The sequence below is a fragment of the Lepidochelys kempii genome, chromosome 11, assembly GCF_965140285.1.
Source record: "Lepidochelys kempii isolate rLepKem1 chromosome 11, rLepKem1.hap1, whole genome shotgun sequence".
NCBI lineage: Eukaryota > Metazoa > Chordata > Testudines > Cheloniidae > Lepidochelys > Lepidochelys kempii.
In genome coordinates this window covers 28,146,039-28,168,941 of record NC_136390.1, presented here as the reverse complement: position 1 = coordinate 28,168,941, position 22,903 = coordinate 28,146,039, and the positions used below count along the sequence as shown (strand labels likewise).

At 41.1% G+C, this 22,903-nt stretch overlaps 1 protein-coding gene across 6 annotated transcripts in view; it reads left to right on the top strand.

The window, feature by feature from the left end:
* Window positions 1-22,903, top strand: part of CACNB4 (calcium voltage-gated channel auxiliary subunit beta 4) — a 189,324-nt gene that overhangs the window by 161,470 nt on the left and 4,951 nt on the right. For 4 of the 6 annotated variants that reach the window (XM_073305466.2, XM_073305465.2, XM_073305468.2 and 1 more), the window contains one exon: window positions 19,412-19,597. In XM_073305466.2, coding sequence (XP_073161567.1) covers window positions 19,412-19,597 — 186 coding nt within the window. Of the gene's footprint in view, window positions 1-19,411; window positions 19,598-20,218; window positions 20,583-22,903 lie in introns of those variants that run through there. The other 2 variants (XR_012154249.2, XM_073305470.2) reach the window with 2 other exon arrangements.

Below are 22,903 nucleotides of genomic sequence, written 5' to 3'. Positions count from 1 at the left end.
GGCTACACTTCCTTTAACATGTGCTAGGCTCCCCACTAGGCTCAACCCATTTAGCACATTAAGGCAGTATGTTTTCTTTACACTAGACTTTTAAAGCATGTTAGTTAACACAGGTCAGCTGGCATGTGCTAACGTCACACCTGAAATCTTAGTCTAGACAAGACCTTAAACTGTATCTAGTTAAGTGATAGGTCAAATGGGGTTAGGTACCTCGAGGTACCTGACTTGATTTTAAAAGACACCTTTTCTCCTAGGCTAGAGAGCTCTTGTGTCATTGGTGACCATAGGACTAGAGTAGTCTCCCAAGCTGAGTGTCAGTGGCGAGGGGAGTCTCAAAAGGCAGGCCAGCACACTTAAGCCAGTTCAAACAGAAAGAGGTTGGAAGGCAGCTGATACCACTACCAAGAACAAAAGCAGCAAAAAAGCTGAAGTCCAGCCCTGTGTTAAAGAGAGGTTCAGTTAGGTCTTTGCTCTGGACCCTGGGTAACAAGTAGGGGAACTGCTTCCTCCTCTCCTTTACCCACTGGCCCTAATAAGGGAGCTGGAGTATCCCAGGGCTGTCACCCGTCGCTGCAGCAACTAATCCCCTTCCTTTCTAACCTCCTTCTGGTGGTAGAATCTCTGGCCTGTGCCCACCCCTCCCCCCTGCAACATTCCAGATCTGCCAGCAGGAATGGTGGAGCCCAAGCCAACACCAATGTGGGAAGGATAGGCTCAGCTATGTATGTGGGGAAAAAAAATCACTTTTCCCTCTTCCTCCACTTGAACCATTTCTCTTGTCAACAGGCTGTCTTTTGAGGTCAAATCCCTCCTTCAGCCATTGAGGCTGGGGTTCCCACCCAATTACATCCCACTTAGGCCATGTCTACACTATGAGCATTATAGTGGCATAGCTATACTAAGACCATAATGTAGACACAGACTTCAGCAACAGAAGGAACTCCACCTCCCCAAGCAACGGTAGCTAGGTTGATGGACACCGACTCAAAACTGGGGGTTAGGTTGTCATAGCTGAAGCTCTGTCAACCTAAGCTTTAAGTGTAGACTATGCTTTGCCTATGTCTTCACTGCAAGTGAAGGTGTGATTGCAGCAAGGATAGACATACCCAATACTGGCTTTAATTTAGCTAGCGCAGCTAACAATAGTAGTGAAGGTGTTATGGCACAGTCCATCACTAGCAACCCAAATAAGTATCCACGGTCCCTGGCAGGCTTTTACTCAAGCAGCTAGCCTGATTTCAAGCCCATGCCACAATGTCTACAATATTATTATTACCTTTGCTAGCTAGATTTAACCTAACAGGATTATTCCTACTTGTGCTTCATCACTTTGCAGTGAAGACATACCTTTAGTAGAGCCTGGGTATAGTAGGATCACAGCTGACAGCTTTTCATAAGCAGTTGTTGCTTTCGTCTTCTCCTGTCTGTTGGAACTTGGCCCCCTCCCTCTGTCCCCTAACTGCTGGGAATCCGGATGCCTTCTTTCTTCCTTTGGATTTTGAAGCATGACAGAGGAGTGAGGATGAATTATTTCCTACAGCAAGCTCCTTCCATGGCAAAAACAAGCCTGCTAAACTGAAATAAAGGACCACTTCCTCCCCCATACAGACTAAGTCTTTTATTCTCTGAGCTATTAAAAATACCAAAACTGTGTGGAACAAATTATTACAGATAACCACAGTTGATAGTTATATTACCATCTCAAGCCTTTCAAATTCATAAATTAGGCCATGAAAAATCATGAGATTGACTTAAAATCATGACTAGTCATTTCTTTTTCCCTCTGGTTTTTGAGTGTTCACACTTTCAAGCTTTTCTCTGCAGCTGTGAGGGACAGAAAATTCCTTTTATTTTGTTGGTTTTTATATGAAAGCTGAGATTTTCCCTTAATTCCATAATTCTGGGAACTGTGGCTTTAAGAAAAATGCAACCCAAATATTGTGAGACTCTCACTGAAGTTATGATCATTGTCAGCACATTTTATGGTGAGCAAAGTGGGAGCCTGTTATGAAAGGTATAATGCCTCGAGTGCTGTGTGGAACACTGGTGCATAGCAAATCTTGCTACAGCATTTTAAAGCACTCCTCTTAGCACAGTCATCCTAGCATGTGAGCATATGAGGCATAGCCCCTCCCATGCTGAGTAATGCCCCTTCTGGGGCCGCTCAGCACTGCCTGCAGCATAAAACACCCACTTTCCCCAGCACTGGGAGATAGATTATGCCTGCCCTGTGTGTGGGTATGCCGGAGGCAGGGCACCACACTGTCGTCTCCAGTCTAGAACTCCTGTACAAGGAGCCTCCTGATTTAACCCAGCCAGTGCCCCCTGCAATATAAACATTGTTTCTTGTTCTTAGTTATAGAACTTTTATTGACGATAGAAAGAGAGGGCGACCAAATAAATGTGGACATGTAATTCCTTAACTGCACTTGGTTGGAGAGCAGCATGTATTGTCATAAACTGTCCCATTCTTCTCAGAAAGTGGGGGGCGTCTGTCCTGTGACATGTTAGAAACAGCCACAACATGGGCTGGGCATTTTCTGTGTAAAAGGATAGGTGGTGATGATCATCTTAAAGCAAAGAATCCATTCTGTCCCAACCCCTTCCTTTTCATGACAATGACATACTGTAAGCATCTCTGGTTACAGTAACAGTAGGATCTAGTGCTCTCCCCTCTGTCACCCTGCTTGTGTTCTACTCTGAGAAGTACTGAAAGTTGTTCAAACCATCTCAAATTTTATATTGGGGAGTCCACTGTATTATGTTCATCTCGTGAGTAATTTTCCATTGAATCATGTTGTTACAATAAAGGGAAGAAAAAGGATATTTCTGTGGATTAACACACATTAACTGAAACAAAATATTATATTAGTTCTGTAGCAGTAGTAACCAAAAATATATATATATAAGGCCTAATTCAGATTGGGTGTATATGGAGTTAAATGGAGTCCGACCTGCTCACATTGCATCTGAATTTGGTCCATGGTGTTTACTCAGGGCTGTCATTGCTACTTACATGTACAAGACTATCTGTAGTGTTCACCATCACATTCTTCACATTGTAAAAATAGTTTTTCTCCATTTGAAAAGAGCAGACTGTGCAGTGCTTAATTTGTAATGAAAGAGGTGCCAGAGCTCAAGCAATTTTTTTACATTCATAACTGAAGCAGCAAGCCCAGAGGTGCTGAGGCTATGAACTGCCAAGGCTAGAGGTGCCGGGGATCAGCCCTGGCAAGCCCTGGCACAAATTAAGGACTGAGCCTGTGCATATTGCATTCATGTGCTCATTTATGCAGTGCCTTCCTCTTATTTTAGCTAATCTTTTCCTATCAATTGTACTGAAGTGAGTGAATTTGATTGAAATAAATGGCCCGCACCTGCAGGGTGCATATCACATCTTACCTAGTACATAATAGCACTTTATAATATCCACAACATCTGATATAACTCAGCTTTTATTCCACATCCTGAGATTTTATTTAGACAACTCCACTGACATTCAATGAGATCCTGCCTGAGCAAGGACTGAGTGTAAAGCTCAAGATTTGGACTCGTAGTTCCCATGAGCCAAACTCCATCCACAGATACACATGTCAGCTTCCCAGTGAAGTCAGTTAATCTGACGAGAATTTCACACAGTTTTTACTTCATTGAAATTACCCCTGATTTACACCACTGCTAAGGAGATGGATATTTGTACGGGAGAGCAGAATCTGGTCCATGGTGAATACAGTTTAAAGGCTATATTCTACTTTTGGCTATGCAAACACAGCTCGCATTGATGTTTCTATAATTGGATGGATAAAATGAGGAAAATTGGGCCTGGACTCTATTCTGTCTCATTCAGAATATTGTTTTTCCTTAAATCAGTGGCAGCTTTTCTAGTCAGAGATCAAACTAGCCAATAATATCTGCCCCAAGCAATTGGAGTAAGAGGGTGGAGGTTGTGTTATTTTTAATACAAAGGATGGGCTACCTTGTTAAATTCTTTCCCACATTGCTGGTCAATTACTTGGAGCTGTGGGGTCACTTGTTTGTAAATATTCACCAGTGTGAGTAAGGGTCACACAATCTAGCTCTATGTGGTTGCTGAGGTTTTGGTTAAATTTCACAGGAGGAGTAAATTAAGGAAAGATTCAATTAAGTGAAAGTATATTGCTAATATGGAAGGTTCTTATCATAACCCTGTACAGTATTGTATGTCTTTTGCATTAAAAACTATACAGTATTTCACAGCTCAAATTCTAGTAAGAAGAATATTTGCATACTCCCATCTTCTTTATGTATTGGGCATAAAATGTTTAGTTTATTTGGATATATCTGAAAGCCATCAAAAATCACATTTCTAATTTGCATGGTGCTGAGACACGTTATGAAACTGATTAGTACTGTACATCTAGACATTATAAAAATAGTTGTCTTTTTTGGAATATCTAACTGCTTTCACTATCAATTGCTCATTAATTTTTCACTGATGCTGCTAATGCTGTGCTAAGAATACCTGTCACTGCAAAATTCATTAAGCAGTAGCAGGTACTTTGCATGGCTTAATGAAACAGGAACTGTACCAAGAATGTAGTTAAAATGTGCTAGTCAAATACAGTTTATTATTTCTTTTTTGGATTTATACAAATGCTCAAAAAGGGTCATCTGTGTGTGCTCTAGGTTCTTTTGACATAACTTAAAATTAATTGGAAATAGTACCACATCATAACTAAAGTGCAGCAGTACAATTAAATATAACCCAGCACCAGCTAGCCAGGAATTTAAAATCTCAGGTCCCTTCACCTTCCAGTAATTTTCCACCCTTGCAGTTCCAGCTGTGGAGTTCATTCCCTCTGGGTCTACCAGTATCCCTTAAGGAAGCTAGAGAGTGGAGTGCAGGAAGCCAACCTCTCTTCCTTTTCAGCCCCCATAACTTTTATGTGAGGGGAGGGCAATGAGGTCCCAGCAATGGGCTGGCTGGGACCAGGTTGGGAAGAGGGATGGCTGACAGCTGCCTCCTAAATAGGTGAATGTGATTAAGGAAATAATTGACCTGCACTATAGAATTTATTGCCAGGTACTTCCAGATATTTTAGGTGAATAAAATTGCAGCCCTAATTATACCACATCCATTGCCTCCTGTCTTCCTTCTGGTGTGGCAGGACAATGGTAACATAGTAAATATAAGGAAATGAAAATACTGTACTAGTTATCTTAGATAGGAATTCTAAATAGATAAAGCTGAGGAGAGGCGATTTCTTCCTTGGTTCATTTTGATTCAGGAAAAGCAACAGAGAAATCTTTACACATGAGGTTTTGTCCAAAGGATAGAGAACACTGCAATAATACATACTGCTTAGGAAATGATGGTATCTATGTTGTTAACAGCTCAATTCACTATCTCTACTGTGTTCTTTATCATTGACCTGGAAGAAAAATACAATTATCACTGATAAAAATTTGCAGATGATATAAAACTTGGAGGAGTGGTTGCTGTTTCAGAGCAACCTGGATTACCTGGTAAACTGGGTGTAAGCAAATGATGTGTGTTTTTAATATGGCTAAATGTAATTGTATACATCTAGGGACAAAGAATGTAGCTTATACTTACAGGATTGTGGGACTCTATCCTGGGAAACAGTGACTCTGAAAAAGATTTGGGGGTCATGGCGGATAATCAGCTGAACTCCAGTGTGATATCTTGGCCAAAAAATCAAATGTGATCCTATAGTGCATAGAATCATAGAAGATTAGGGTTGGAAGAGACCGCAGGAGTCATCTAGTTCAACCCCTGCTCAAAGCAGGACCAAGCCCAACTAAATCATACCAGCCAGGGCTTTATTAAGCTGGGCCTTAAAAACCTCTAAGGATGGAGGTTCCACCATCTCCCTAGGTAACCCATTCCAGTGCTTCACCACCCTCCTAATGAAATAGTTTTTCGTAATATCCAACCTAGACCTCCTCCCCTGCAACTTGAGACCATTGCTTATTGTTCTGTCATCTGCCACCACTGAGAACAGGGTGAATCTCCAGTAGGAATAGAGAGGTTATTTGATCTCTATAGTTGGCACTGGTGCAACTGCTGCTGGAATACTGTGCCAGTTCTGGTTCCCACAATTCAACAAGGATGTTGATAAATTGGAGACAGTTCAGAGAAGAGCCATGAGAATGATTAAAGAAAGCATGCCTTATAGTGATAGACTCAAGGAGCTCAATCTATTTGTCTTAACAATGAGAAGGTTAAGCGGTGACATGATCACAATTTATAATAATCTACACCAGAGTGGATTTGATTTAAATCATGATTTAAATCACTAGTCAGGAAGACTCGAATTAATCATGGTTTTCTACATAACAACCATCAAGAATGCACTTTTATAACCTTAATACATATTCTTCATAACTCAGAGGTAGATGTAGGTTTCATTTTTAGAAGGTACACACAATACATTTTTAAAGTGATTTCTTTTGAAAACTTTTCAGATTAGTTTTACAACTATGTCAGAAAATGAATGATTGTTTGGTTATTGCATTTACCAAAGGTAATTGAAGCAGATATTTATGAAGTCATTGGGAGGTGAACTATCTCCAGTTCAACAGGTTAATTGTTAATATTTGGAGGATTTTCTTGCCATGCTGTATTAGGAGGAAAACATCACCAACAGACGTTTAAATTGTTTTATTTAACTAAAACAACAATGTTAAGTACTCTGGATTTTTTTCTTCAACAGCAAACCTTATTTTAACAAAACAAGCATACGTCCCTCTCTTCTCACATTTATCTCCAGACTTCTTCTCCTTGTCCAGATCTATTCTGCCCCCAACAATCTTCTGTTCATTGAACTTTTTGAAGCTTTGCACTTTTAGAGAGAGGGACAATAGAGTTGAGGTCTGTTATTTCTCACCTCTATATACTATTTATTTATTTTAAAACATTTTTGCTGTTAACAGGCATGTTATCTCTGGAGACACAAAACCACAGTTTGAGAACTGCAAAACTAAGCATCTCTGATTGTGTCTTCTGGACTGAGCACTGAGTCCCATTGGGTAGATAGAAAGATTAACCTAAATAATCTATACAGAAGCCTGTGGAACCCCATAAGATTGGGTTCCTAATACATGAACTATTGGAACTCATTTACAAAACTTTCTTAAACATTACATAAATATATTCTTTCATACTATAGAATTAGAATTTATAATCCCTATTCCATGATGAGATATCTTTGAGCTATAATGTATCTTAATTAAAACTATCTTTAGATAGGTTTTTTCTCAAAAAAACCTTTTATTAAAAAAAACATGATTTAAATTAAAAAAATCCAATTTTTATTTTTTTAAATCATTGATTTTTACCCACCCTGATCTACACAGGGAACAAATATTTAACAGTATGCTCTTAAATCTAGAAGAGAAAGGTATAACAGGATCCAATAGCTGGAAGTTGAAGCTATGCAAATTCAGACAGGAAATAATGTGTAAATTTTTGATGGTGAAAGTAATTAACCGTTGGAACAATATACCAAGGGTCGTGATAGATTCTCTATCACTGATAATTTTTAAATCAAGATTGGATGTTTGTCTAAAAGATATGCTCTAGACATTATTTTGGGGAAGTTCTATAACCTATGTAGGCCTGACTTGACATGAGCAATTGGACATTGGTAAGGCCTTATTTTTTGGGAGACAGGATTAGTATGCTAAATGGATCAGCAGACTGGAAACGAAATGTCTGTGCTAGTGAAGATAAGGGAGAACATTTAGGGAACAATTTACAATGGACAAGATAACAATGGATCAGATAAGGCTGAAACATAAGATGAGGTAAAAGTAAGTTTTTGCATGGAAAGTGTGTGCTATGCAAAGAATGGTTCCTACAAAGTGACCAAGCCAATCGCAAAATGGTAATGCAATGTATAGTAAATATAATGGAATGTTAAAAATGTATATAAAGGAAGACGATTTCTGTGTAACTTTGAATTTGTAGGTTTCAGAGTAACAGCCGTGTTAGTCTGTATTCGCAAAAAGAAAAGGAGGACTTGTGGCACCTTAGAGACTAACCAATTTATTAGAGCATAAGCTTTCGTGAGCTACAGCTCACTTCTTCAGATGCATATCGTGGAAACTGCAGCAGGCTTTATATATACACAGAGAATATGAAACAATACCTATTCCCACCCCACTGTCCTGCTGGTAATAGCTTATCTAAAGTGATTTCCAGCACAAATCCAGGTTTTCTCACCCTCCACCCCCCCACACAAATTCACTCTCCTGCTGGTGATAGCCCATCCAAAGTGATAACTCTTTACACAATGTGCATGACAATTAAGCTGGGCTATTTCCTGCATAAATCCAGGTTCTCACCTCCCCCCCACCCCCATACACACACAAACTCACTCTCCTGCTGGTAATAGCTCATCCAAACTGACCACTCTTCAAGTTAAAATCCAAGTTAAACCAGAACATCTGGGGGGGGGGGGTAGGAAAAAACAAGAGGAAACAGGCTACCTTGCATAATGACTTAGCCACTCCAAGTCTCTATTTAAGCCTAAATTAATAGTATCCAATTTGCAAATGAATTCCAATTCAGCAGTTTCTCGCTGGAGTCTGGATTTGAAGTTTTTTTGTTTTAAGTTAGCGACCTTCATGTCTGTGATCGCGTGACCAGAGAGATTGAAGTGTTCTCCGACTGGTTTATGAATGTTATAATTCTTGACATCTGATTTGTGTCCATTTATTCTTTTACGTAGAGACTGTCCAGTTTGACCAATGTACATGGCAGAGGGGCATTGCTGGCACATGATGGCATATATCACATTGGTGGATGTGCAGGTGAACGAGCCTCTGATAGTGTGGCTGATGTTATTAGGCCCTGTGATGGTGTCCCCTGAATAGATATGTGGGCACAGTTGGCAACGGGCTTTGTTGCAAGGATAAGTTCCTGGGTTAGTGGTTCTGTTGTGTGGTATGTGGTTGTTGGTGAGTATTTGCTTCAGGTTGCGGGGCTGTCTGTAGGCAAGGACTGGCCTGTCTCCCAAGATTTGTGAGAGTGTTGGGTCATCCTTTAGGATAGGTTGTAGATCCTTAATAATGCGTTGGAGGGGTTTTAGTTGGGGGCTGAAGGTGACGGCTAGTGGCGTTCTGTTATTTTCTTTGTTAGGCCTGTCCTGTAGTAGGTAACTTCTGGGAACTCTTCTGGCTCTATCAATCTGTTTCTTTACTTCTGCAGGTGGGTATTGTAGTTGTAAGAAAGCTTGACAGAGATCTTGTAGGTGTTTGTCTCTGTCTGAGGGGTTGGAGCAAATGCGGTTGTATCGCAGAGCTTGGCTGTAGACGATGGATCGTGTGGTGTGGTCAGGGTGAAAGCTGGAGGCATGCAGGTAGGAATAGCGGTCAGTAGGTTTCCGGTATAGGGTGGTGTTTATGTGACCATTGTTTATTAGCACTGTAGTGTCCAGGAAGTGGATCTCTTGTGTGGACTGGACCAGGCTGAGGTTGGTGGTGGGATGGAAATTGTTGAAATCATGGTGGAATTCCTCAAGGGCTTCTTTTCCATGGGTCCAGATGATGAAGATGTCATCAATATAGCGCAAGTAGAGTAGGGGCTTTAGGGGACGAGAGCTGAGGAAGCGTTGTTCTAAATCAGCCATAAAAATGTTGGCATACTGTGGGGCCATGCGGGTACCCATAGCAGTGCCGCTGATCTGAAGGTATACATTGTCCCCAAATGTGAAGTAGTTATGGGTAAGGACAAAGTCACAAAGTTCAGCCACCAGGTTAGCCGTGACATTATCGGGGATAGTGTTCTTGACGGCTTGTAGTCCATCTTTGTGTGGAATGTTGGTGTAGAGGGCTTCTACATCCATAGTGGCCAGGATGGTGTTATCAGGAAGATCACCGATGGATTGTAGTTTCCTCAGGAAGTCAGTGGTGTCTCGAAGGTAGCTGGGAGTGCTGGTAGCGTAGGGCCTGAGGAGGGAGTCTACATAGCCAGACAATCCTGCTGTCAGGGTGCCAATGCCTGAGATGTACCCTGCATCTAATTTGTAATGTACCCTGCATCTACTGCCTGCATTAAAGTCTGATCAACTCAGCCTAGCATTGCTGTATGTCAAGTAAAAATACTAAAGTGACAAAATCTAAAGTCAAACTAAGTTCTTAAAAAGCCAAACAAAAAAAGGCCTTGAAAAAAAATCCTAAGATCCTGTGTATAGAGGAGATCAGATTGGATGCTCACAGTGGTCCCTTCTGGCCTTGGAATCTATGAATCTGTGTATCCATAAAAAGCTCTAAAGTAAAGATGATGATCTTAATGGAAAATGCATTTCAAGTGGAATCAGAGGGAAATTGTTTTAATCCCCTGCCTTTTCCCACAAGATCATTTTTTGCTCATTCTGTCTCACGGACACACAATCCAAGTTAATCAGGAGTAAAATGGCTTGATATAGTAAAAACTTGAGCGATTCCTTTTGTAATATACAGTTTTCCTATCTGATTTTTCAATTTGTGGAAAAATTGCACTGTATTAGGATTCAGATTGTGCCACTTTTGATTACATCAGTGGAATCATTTTGCTACTCAGTATGAGTAGGGTGGCAAAATCAGACCCTAAAAAGTTGCTTTTTGATTATATTTATTAATATAATTAAAGAAAGGAAAATAAGATTTTGTTCCAGATTGAATTGCTTTTTTGTAGATCAGTTTTACATTTTCTTCACCTTCCTCCTCCTCATACTGAAGAATTAAAGGAATTCAATGTAGAATTCTCTTAAGTAATTTGTGTCATTTCTGCTTTACTCTTCTCCTTATTTAGAATATTTAACTGTTTTCTTACTGAATATACTGGTCAGCAGTAGAGATATATTTCATAGACAGTTGCTCATTTAGGATCTGATTCTGCCACTCTTATTGACATTGAAACTCACATCAAAATAAGGGTTAAATGGGACTTAAGTTATGCATAGGCTTTGTGCTGGGCTTCTAGATAGGGGTGAATTTCAGTTTGTATAAGGGTGGATGAATCAGGCTCCTGGGATCTGTTCTTCCCTGGCTAAACAAAATTCCCATTAATGGGAATTATTTGCCAACCTCACCTTATTTAGGAATCCATCAGATATGGAAAGATAGTCTACTTTATCATGGTGGTTAATTCTGAGGGACTCACAGTTATAGCTACTAGTGTTCTACTATAATTTGTCATAAAGGGAACAGTAACATTCTATTCCTACTGTTTTCTCCAACTACATTTAAATATGAGCTGCTGTCATAGTTGTTCTCACATAATTTTAGCTTAATAAAATCATGTTCTCAGTCCAAATATTCTACTATTTCACATGCTATTGTGGAAATACATTGCTCAGGTACATTAACTACTTTCTCTCTTCCGCATTTTTTGGACATGTCTGAATTATTATTGTATTATTCATGATATTGTGCTTGCACGCTATGAATTGGGAGAGAGGGTGCCTGCCCCAGGGAGTTTAAAATCTATAGGCTCTATCGTGCCTAGAACAGAGCAGTAGTTCTTCAATAAGTGTTCCTAGGAGTGCTCCATTGTAGGTGTATCTGTGCCTCTAATCAGAGATTTTAGGAGCAGTGTCCATTCAGCCCTCACATACACTCTCCCTCCCTTGTGGTCTGCCTCAAGGCTATCTGGCACTGTGCAGGTGAACCCCCATCAGTTCCTTCTCTACCGCCTTTGGCCTCCAATGGAGCAAGCAGTTGTCCCTTCCTTATCTGCGCCATTAGCATCAATAGTGGTTATTTTTGTTGTTCTCCTTAATAGTTAGTGTTTCCTTTTTACCTGTTGGGATAAAAAAAAAAAAGAAAAAACTTTAGTTTGCATTTCTCACCTTGGTTAGGAGGATTCCCCCCCCCCCATTTAAAAGACTGTCTAAGTTCTTTCAGTTTAAAAAAAGATGGAAGAACAACTTTCTTCAGCATTCCTCACTGCTAGAGGATGATAGCGTCCCCTCTCACCCCGGGCATGCCCGGCTCCCCCAACCTAAAGAGTTGCCTCTCTTGCCAGGAGTCAGCACCACCATTACCCAGTGACGAGTCTGACAGTGACCAGGAGGATGCCATTTCCCTGGCCTCTCATCATGGCCCGGCATTACAATACAATGGTCCTCCTCAATTCCATCAAGATGACCCACGATTGTGGTAAGGGCCCTCTTGGGTACCCACCTGCCACCCATGCTCTTCTTCCTCCAATGGCCATATTGGGATCCTTGGGTGACATACAGATCCCATATTTTGCAGGGGTCTAGTGTCTCTCAGAAGGCTGATGAGCTGCAGATTCCCCTTCAGGAGGTGCCAGATACACATCACAAGCTGGTGGATGTTCTGCACACTTCCTCCTCATCTAGAATTGCCCTCCCAATTAATGAGGCGAAGTCATCTGGCAGATACCAGCCTCCATTGTACCAGCCAGCAAGAGAGTCGACAAAAAATACTACATCAAAAGGAGTAGTTTCAGACACAAAAGGAGCAGTTTCAGGCCATTATCAGAGAGGGTCAATTAGTAGCCAGAACAGCACCACAGGCAGCACTGGATGCAGCCGATACAGTGGCCTGCTTCGTCTCCACATCAGTGGTAATGAGGCAGGCTTCTTGGTTACACCTTTTCAGGTTGCCCAAAGAGCTGCAGATGATGATGGAAGATCTCTCCTTTAAAGGGCTCAAGCTCTTCACTGAGAAGACAGACTCTTCTCTCCACACCTTGAAAGATTCTTGGGCCACATTATGCTCCATGAGAATCTACTCTGTGGGACAGAAGAGAAGATATAGTTCTCAGCCACAGCACAGGTCATGACCTCCTCAATACCCACCGTCTTAGTGCTATTATGAGTTGCAAGGTAAGATGCCCAGGGCTTAGAAGCGGAAGTAGTCAGCACCCCCAATCCATGACCTCTCAGACCGCCTCTTCTAAGCACTTTTGATGAGTTGCTTGTGGGCCCGTACAACTGTACCTTGCAACATCAGCTGCCAACTACACACCTGTCATGCCCCTTTGGAAGTCGTCAGGGCCTCTTTCACAGCAGTTGGGAGAGGATCACCTCCAACAGATGGGTCTTGGAGATTATTTTGAAGGGTTACACCATTCAATTCATGCCCCTCTCCGATTCCCACCCTCCTTCCTTGTCCCTCTTCAGGGACCCTTCTCACAAGAACCTACTTTGCCAGGAAATAGATCTGTTGTGCCTAGGAGCCATAGAACCAGTCCAGGCACAACTCAGGGGCAAGGGGTTTTACTCCTGTTATTTCCTGATCTCCAAGACAAAGGGAGGTTGGAGACCCATTATAGATCTAGGAGCATTAAACAAATACATGAGAGCGCAGAAGTTCAAGATGGTCATGCTAGCAGACATTATTCCATTCCTAGAGTAAGGAGATTGGTTTTTGGCCCTCAACCTACAAGATGCATACTTCCACATCTCAGTACAACCGTCACACAGGAGATTCCTACGGTTTGCCTTTGGGCAGGACAATCATCAATACAGGGTGCTGCCATTTGGCCTCCTGTATGCATGCAGAGTATTCTCCAAGGTTCTCTCCATTGTAGCGGCACACTTGTGAACACTGGGCTTTGTGATCTACCCACATCTAGATGACTTAGAGCTCCCTTGTTTCAGGATGCCGTACAAGCCACCCAGACAACCATGCACACATTTGCGCAACAGGGTCTAACAGCTCACCTTACAGAAATTGACACTGACCCCAGTACAGTGACTGGAATTTATCGGTGCCGACCTCAATGCAGTACAAGCAAAGCATTTCTTACACTACGTAGGCTCACCGTCCTTACAAGTCTCATAGAGACAGTCCAAGCCAGCTCTGAAACATCAGCCAGGAACTCCCTGCAGTTGCTAAGTAATATGGCAGCATGCACCTTTGTCAGTCCAAACACCCGGATGTTCGTGAGGTGTCTTCAGATATGGCTCACTTCTGTCTATTCCCCAAACAGGGACAGACTAACTAAACTGCTACCACTGCTCTCTGCAGTAAAGCACTCCTTGGACTGATGGAAAGACCCATCCAGTGTCCGAGCAATGTTCCATTCATGCAACTGCCACCGACTCTACCAATGGATGCCTCCCTAATGGGATGCGGAGCTCACCTCCATGAATGCAAGGTTCAAGGCAAGTGGTCTTCCATAGAAGTGACCCTCCATATCAATATTTTGTAGCAAAGGGCCATCAGGAATGCTTGTGCATGCTTCTGTGTTTTATCAAGAACACCCACTCAAAGGTCATTACAGACCATATGAAGTGTATGTTTTACATAAATTGCCAGGGAGGTGCCAGTTCTCCCTCCTTCTGCACGGAAGCATTCAAATTCATCTCAGCTGTCTATCTACCAGGGATACAGAATGTGACAGCCAACTGTCTTCGACAGAACTTTTCTCACCACCACAAATGGGAACTGAACTCAGAGGTGCTTTGAGACATATTCGCCCTTTGCGGAATCCCGACTGCAGAGCTCTTTGCTACTTACTGGAACAAGAAATATCATTGTTACTGCTCCAGGGCCAGCCTAGGGAAACATTCACTGGGAGACACCCTCATCCTCACATGGGACAAGGACTTCTTGTATGCCTTTCCCCCATTTCCTTTTCTGTCCAAGGTCCAGTTGAAAAGTTGACGAGACAAAATGAGAGTTATTCTGAGTGCCCTCTCCTGGCCAAGACAAGTCTGATTCCCTTACCGGGACACAGATGGCAATATGTTCTCCAGTTCCACTCTGGCCCATTCCCCACCTGCTCTCTCAAAGGGACAGACTGGTCTTTCACCCCAACATGCAGTTCCTCAGCCTCCAGGGTTGGCTCCTTCTTGGTTCCAAGGCTTAGGGTCAGAATGCTCTGACAAGGTGAAAGACGTGTTGCTGCACAGCCAAAAGTTTACCACTCAATGTACTGACCTACAAAAAGTGAAATGATCCCAAGTTTGGTGTCCTTCTAAGCACACAGACCCAACTCATCTTCCCTCCCTCTAATTTTAGACTACATTTTAGACCTCGAGGTCAAAACTCTCACTCAGTTCCCTTAAAGTACGTTTTGCGGCCATGCCAGCTTTCCACCATCAAGCAGATGGATATTCTACGGTTGCTCACCTGCTGATGTGTAGATTCCTTAAAGGCATTGGGAATCTCTTCCTGCATGTGAGACCACCCACTCCAATCTGGGATCTTAACCTAGTTCTCAGAGCTTTGATTAGATCTCCCTTTGAGCCCATGGCAACTTGCTATCTCTTACATCTGTCCATGAAGACAGCATTTCTAATTGCCCTCACTTCAGCTAGGCACATAGGAGAATTAGTGGGCCTAATGGCGCACACCCACCATACACAGTCTTTTAAAAAGACAAAGTAACTCTGAGGTTGCATCCCAAGTTTCTCCCTAAAGTTGTCTCTACTTTCCATATGTCCTGGTTTTTCCCCAAAATCACATCATGACAACAGGGAGGCGATTCTGCATATGCTAGATATTAGAAGAGCACTAGCATTCTACTTGGACAGGTCTAAGGACTTCAGGAAGTCTCCTAAACTCTTCCTTTCATTCACGGGAAGATCCAAAGGCTCCGTGATATCGGCTTGAAGACTATCCAAATGGGTCTTGGGTTGCTTTAATCACTTTTATCAAAGGTGCAACCTGTTGTCTCCATCCAAAATCTATACGCACTCCACGAGGTCAGTTTCTATCTGTCGCATTCCTTAAAGATGTCCCTCTTTCAGAAATCTGCAGAGCAGTTACTTAGGCCTCTTCCGACACTTTTGCAGAACACTATGCGATCACTGGAGATTCAGCCTCTGATGCCATCTTCAGGTCTACAGTGCTTTCTATAGTAACAGACACCATTCCAAAGCCCCAGCCCTCCATGGGGGGTACTGCTCAGGAGTCACCTACAGTGGAACGCCCATAAGGACACTACTCGAAGAAGAGGAAGTTACTCACCTTGGGCACTAATGATGGTTCTTCAAGATGTGTGTCCCTGTGGGTGTTCCACAACCCGTCCTCCTCCCCTCTACCTTGGAGTTCACCATAAGGGGCTTTGGGGTAGAGAAGGAACTGAGGGGGGTTCCCACACACAGACCAGGCGGGAGGGAGAGCGCATGTACAGGCCGAACGGACATTGCCAACCCAAATCTTCGATTAGAGGCACAGAGACGCAGATACAGCTACAGTGGAGCACCCATGGGGGACACATCTCAAAGAACCATCGTTCCTGCACAAGGTGAGTAACTTCCTTTTCATGGAAACTACTTAACCTCCTCAAATCAGCCTGTCTCAAAATTGACCCTGTAATAAGCACAGACAGTATAGTCCAAATACCACATTGCATGTTCATATTATTTTCAAAAGTGCTGTGTGCTTTTGGCTTATGTGTACAGATAATTTTAATTCTGACATTTCCTAACTTTTAAGTGCTTAACTTTGCAACATTTATAATGTTGTTTTAGTATTTTTGTGTGTGTAATATAATGGAATACATGATTTTATCAGCATGTGTTTGAAAGGATGCATTACTCATGAGTGGCAAAGCCACGTGTGAGTTGCAGGTAAACTCAGACAAGTGTCAATAGAACACTCATACTGCACTAAACCAGCATGATTTCTGTATAAGGAAAAGATGGTACAAAAACCTATTTTAGGAATGGTTTAGAGAATTTTAGAGCTTTTTACTGGGACCATTTTTCATAGTCCTTCACTCACTAATCAAGGCCTGAAAAGGAGCCAGAATTTACCAACATACAGTGCCAAAGAGCCACAGTAATAGATCAGCAGCCCCGCATCAGCTCCCCCCACCCACTCCCAGCGCCTCCCCACCACCACCAATCAGCGCCTCCCCGCACCTCCTGATTAGCTGTTCCCTGGCGTGCAGGAGGCTCTGCGGGGAAAGGGGGAGGAGCAAAGTCACAGCAGGCTCAGGGGAGGGGGTGGGAAGGGGTGGAGTGGGGGCAGGGCCTGTGGCAGAGCCAAGGGTTGAGCAGTGAGCACCCCACAGCGCACTGGAAAGTTGGCGCCTGTAGCTCGAGCCCCGGAGTCGGTGCCTATACAAGGAGCTGCATATTAACTTCTGAAGAGCCACATGTGGCTCCGGAGCCACAGGTTGGCCACCCCTGCACTGATCCTTCGTTATCGTAAGTCCATTTGTACATGACTCAGGCAGTCATAAAATAGTTTTTCTGCAGTTAAATATGTCATGACTAAATTCCATTATCTCAGGTCCCCTAGAGCTAGAAGCAAAGGTGATTCCCATTTGGAAACTGCAAATCTACACTTGCCAGTGAGCTATAGCTCACATATAGTCCTGCAGGGCTGCAGAATAACTAGCTATAACATCATACTGTTTTTATGTACAGAGAAGCTATCACTAGATTAGCACAGAATCTTGCCCATCCTAGGTTTCAAGCAGTCTTCATGTTTGGAGTATGTGAGTTGGAGGAGGTGGGGATTTAATTCAACTTTTGCGGGATGGAAGAGGAAACATTTATTAAGTCAATTGATTTTAAAAAAAAATTAAAGTGGCAGTTAAAGGGTTAGAGGAAGTTGTGAGGACTGGATTAGTGGGCAGACATCAGATGAAACAATTTACCATATGGATGTCCGCTTCACATATATTGTGTCGTTACATGTCTATATAGGGGGGGTGTGTGTGTATAAGGGGTACAGGAGCAGAGTATTATGTGGTTTTGTGTGTGTGTTTTTACTGTACCAATCACAATAACACCTGCACCATGCAGTCCTTATTTTATTCCTACTATAGTTCCATGGTATATTTTCCCACTGAATTGAAAGTGAAGGGGAAAGACACAGGTGCAAAACTTTACTGTTGAAAATGCTGAATTTTCTCAGTGGACTAAATTTGTGAATATTCATGAAAATGTTTTCTTCAGAAAATGGGCATTTGTTTTATTATGCCTGTCTTGCAATTCATAAAAATCCACTCATCTAGTACAGCTCTAAACCACTTCCATTGCTGATAGAATATGAAAACACTAGCTGCATATAAACTGCCCTTTTGGCAGCCAGAAAGTCACAGGAGCTGTGTGTCCTACATTCCTTTGATGTTCAACAATAGATATACTTTGTGTGGCATATAAGTGTCAGCAGGTCTGAGGTACTGTATTGAGGTATTTGTTCTGCTGCTTAAGTACTGTCACCAATGAATGAATTCCTGGGGGGGAAAAAGGGAAATCATAACTTGTAAGACGTCACCAATTTAAGAACAGGCACAGGGCCATCTGGACAGATAGATACAGATATAAATTAAGGCAGTTAAGACAATGCATAAACATCATATGTAGGTGCTGTAGACAGAATTCCCAGCTGTGAATGTTTGAACAGCTGTATGTCCTGAACTTAACAGTTATGCTAAGTAGAAATGTCGTTGCTAATATAACTGTAAATTGTATGAACTAGAATAGAGATGTTCTTCAGCTGCAGTTTCAATTCTGGATCTGAGTTCAGAATCAGGATTTTGTTTATCAGAGAGATATGAGTCATCCCCAGAGTTCAGAACCAGAATTAGAATTCAAAATGATCGAGAAAAACTGGAGAAGTGGCCTGAAATAAATAGGATGAAATGAAAGTCAATAAGGACAAATGCTTAAGAAAGAATAACCAATTGCACAAATACAGAATGGGAAATGACTGCCTAGGAAATAATACCGCAGAAAAGGATCTGAGGGTTATAGTGGATCACAAACAAAATATAAGTCAACAATGTCATAGTGTTACATCCCAGAATGTTAACTTTTTTTTGTATTGGCAGGGGCCTTGTAAACTAGAAATGAGAAGTAATTATTCTACTCTACTCAGCACTGATAAGGCCTCTTTTGGAGTATTGTGTCCAATTCTGGGCAGCACCCTTTGAGAAAGATGTGGACAAATTGGAGAAAGTCCAGAGGAGAGCAACAAAAATGATTAAAGGTCTAGAAAACATGACCTATGAGAAAAGATTGAAAAAGCTGAGTTTGTTTGGTCTGGAAAAGAGAGGACAGGGGAGGGGGGAAATAGCAGTCATCAAGAATGTAAAATGTTGTTATGAAGAGGAGGGTGATAAATTGTTCTCCTTAACCATTGAGGACAGGAAAAGAAGTAATGGGCTTAAATTGCCGCAAGGGAGATTTAGGCTAGATATTAAGAAAAACTTCCTCACTGTAAGGGTAGTTAAGCACTGGAGCAAATTACCTGGGGAGGTTGTGGAATCTCTGTTACTGGAGATTTTTAAGAACAGGTTGGACAATCACCTGTCAGGGATGGTCTAGTTATTATATAGTCCTGCCTTGAGTGCAGGGGACTGGACTAGATGACCTATTGAGGTCTGTTGCAGTCCAACATTTCTATGAACCTATGGTTATTTGGGTGTTCCTCTTTTGATGCCCATAAAAAAATAACTGAACTAGCATTTTCTTGTTGTGTACAGGAAATGTTTGATGTCATTTTGGATGAAAATCAGCTTGAGGATGCGTGTGAACATTTGGCAGAATACCTAGAGGCATATTGGCGTGCTACGCATACCACCAGTAGCACACCTATGACTCCTCTTCTTGGAAGAAACCTAGGATCGACTGCCCTTTCACCATACCCTACTGCAATCTCTGGATTACAGGTATGAATATGCATCTTGGCCCCCAGTCACCAGTACAGGTCAGTTTTATTCATTATAGGAAAACAGAATAATACGTTTTATAGACTGTATCCAGTATTTTTTTTCAATTAATTACTATTTGCTGTTTGGTAAGTGCCAACAATAAGAAAGCAAAATAGACCCACTTATTCAACAGGGAAACATTTTATTAATAGAGTGCACTGGTGTTCGGACTAGTTTTGTCTTAATGGGGAATATAATACCCATAACTCCTTTTGGCATGAAGAATAAACTGAGATAAATGGCACTCTGTCAAAAGCTATATAACAAAATTGCATCTTTTTATGTAAGAAAGTGCCATTAGAATTAAGTCTTTCAGACTGAAAATAAGCATGTAAAATATGATAGCAGTTATGCTGGTAAGAAATACTATTGTTAAGGTTGCAGATCTTATTCTGTTATAACCCCATTTTCACATGCTCATAACTTTTCACAACATTCATCTTTTGGGCCAAAATTTTCCATGCTTGGCCTAAGGTAGAGCTTCAGCAAAATCCCTTTCATGTGTTTGAGTTCATTGAGTGTGAATAAAATACATTTTTTCCCATTGAAAAAAAAATTCTGACCATTTTTTTTTCACAGGGATAGCTCAAAAACGGCGAACTTTGAAACTTCAAACGTGGCATGTAAATAGTCCTTAATGAGAAGTACGTGCTTTACTAAGTTTGAAAAAAATGTTTTTGAAATAACAGTTATGAATGTTTGAAGATGCAAGACCGGGAGGGAATGCAGTGAACATTTTTTTCATTAATTCTGAAAGTTTCAGAAAGAGTTCTGCATGTGTGTGTGACTTTTGAGGAATGTGCACTTGCTAATATGTGTCAGCAATAGAGCTGAGCAAATAATTTGTAATGCATAATTCACCTGAAAAATTTAACCTCTGTTCTGCTTATGGAATATTTGGAGGCAGATCGTAATTTCTGAATAAAGTGATTCAACATTCAAATTGATTGATTATTTAAATTTATTCAATAAGTGTATGAAAATTACTCTGTGAATTAATTGCACAGTTGACTGCAGATAGACCATTTTGATTCTGTTAGGCCCAATAAATTATGTGGTATTAAATTCCCTGATTGGATGAGTGCACAAGCACTTCTGGTGTTAGTAATCGCATGAACAATTGTAAAATATTGTTTCCATGCTCACTTAAGTGTAACATTTCAGTTTGCCATCCATTCATATCAGTAAAATGCCATCTCTTGAATGTTCACCTAAGCAAACCTAAAAGGACTGCGGGCATAGCCAAAGCAAATCCATTTAAAGAATTATGGCTATACATCACATTTTTTCTGATATTTGTTTACCTCTAGTCAGTAGGCACTGATAGTGACTGTGACATGTTGCTCCACTTACATAGGGAAAACTTACACTGAAGATGAAAATTACCCCTATGCAGGGGGCCAGCAGAAGGTCTATGCATTGTCCCTTACTACCCACCTTAGCAAAATTGTGACGGCTTGAATGGTGCTAGTTATCTGCAGAGGAGTAAATTTCACCCTGAGTTTATTATGCCTGAGTAAAGACTGCAGGATTTGGTTCACAATGCCACTTAAGTGTTTCAGACCATTTAGAAAGTTGGGTTGACATGGTTATGTCACATTAAGGACTTACATTATCTTAAGTGATTATATCTTACACCACTTTCAAGACATTTGCCATCTGAAGAATTACATCAGTTTAAGTGTTTGACACCATAAGGTGATTGAGATAATTATACAGACTTCAGGAATTAAACCAGCATAGGTGCTTTGCTACATTAAGTATTTACTACAGTACTTTAAACCCTTATGACGTTTTTTCCTTATCAGCTATACTACCTTTAAATTACTAGGAAACTGAATGCAAAAAAGCCAAAATCCTATGTTAATGCAATACAGGTGTACATTTATGCACTCAAGTCCAGGAGAAACAAAAGTGAAGATTGCACACACAACTTTAATTATGTTTCATTGCATATACTTAATTTACTTGTTTATATTTTATATCTATCTATATAAACTGTGCCAGTCTGAAGCTCAAGATACAAGGAGCAATGCAACTTAGAAATACGTAAAATTCAAATAGAGCATATTAACCGTATGCAGTTGCAACCCACGTTGAGTGTGTAGAGTTTTGTCACCCTCTAGTGGCTGGTCCACAGACAAGGCTGGAGTCTGCAAGTTCCAGCTAATAGACTTAAGTCCTTTGGCTCAAGTGGTGGAAGCTCAATGTTTTTATCTCTGCAGGACCCAGTTTTGAACCCAGCTGTTCAAGTGAGGCCAGATATGGGTTATCATACATTATCTTATGATAATCATATCTTACATTATGAGATAAGAGGTTATCTTTTTACAACACCTACAAACATTAACTCACATCAAATATGTTCCACACCCAGAAGAGGTGAAGAGATTGAGATCAGAATAACTACAAAATCAAGCCGGTAATACAAAGATATCTCTGCATCCAGTAAAGGAAAGAGCATATATTACAAAGTAACTGGGGGGAGGGACAAGTTGCATTCGCAGAGATGTTGTAGATGTTAGACCAAGGAGTTAAATAAGAAAACAGAGATAAAGACACATTAAACAAAAATAAAAACTGAGCCATAATAGATATTGAAACAACATGGAATGACAAAAATCTTTGGGATAACATAATACTTGGCTATGAATTATAGAGTTAAAACAGATTAGGTCATGTAGGTGAAAAGTAGAACTGTACCAGAAAGATTGCATAGAATAGAGAAAAATTCTGAGTTGAGAGGACCATACAGTAGAATCTGAATGGATACAAATCTCAGATCATACGAATACAAACATACTAGTAGCATTTTACTATTAGCCTTTGGATCGGAAAAAGGATATTGAGTGCAAAATCGTGAGAGAAAGAACAGTCAGCTAAGTTGGTGCTTGATCAACCTTTTGAATTTCTGTTAACGTTGGTTGTGCGGAGACATGAGAGAATAACAGTGGTAATAATGGACCATGTCTGATGATATTGGATGGAATGTTGTTCTCTCAATGTGGACTGTTGCCTCATTGTACCAGTTCAGAGGCAATAATGTGATCTTGTGATTTGATCTTGTGACCACACATGATTAGATATTAACCAATCACTATGGAAACATAAGGACAACAAAGGCCAAATCCCTACTTGGTAAATGGTCCTGGTCAAGGAGTTTCTGTGCAAGTTATTTGAAATATTTATTATGTTTTAGTTATAAAAATCATTTAACATCTAACTACTTCAGCTAGCCTTCCTGTAGAGTATTTGGTTATACTC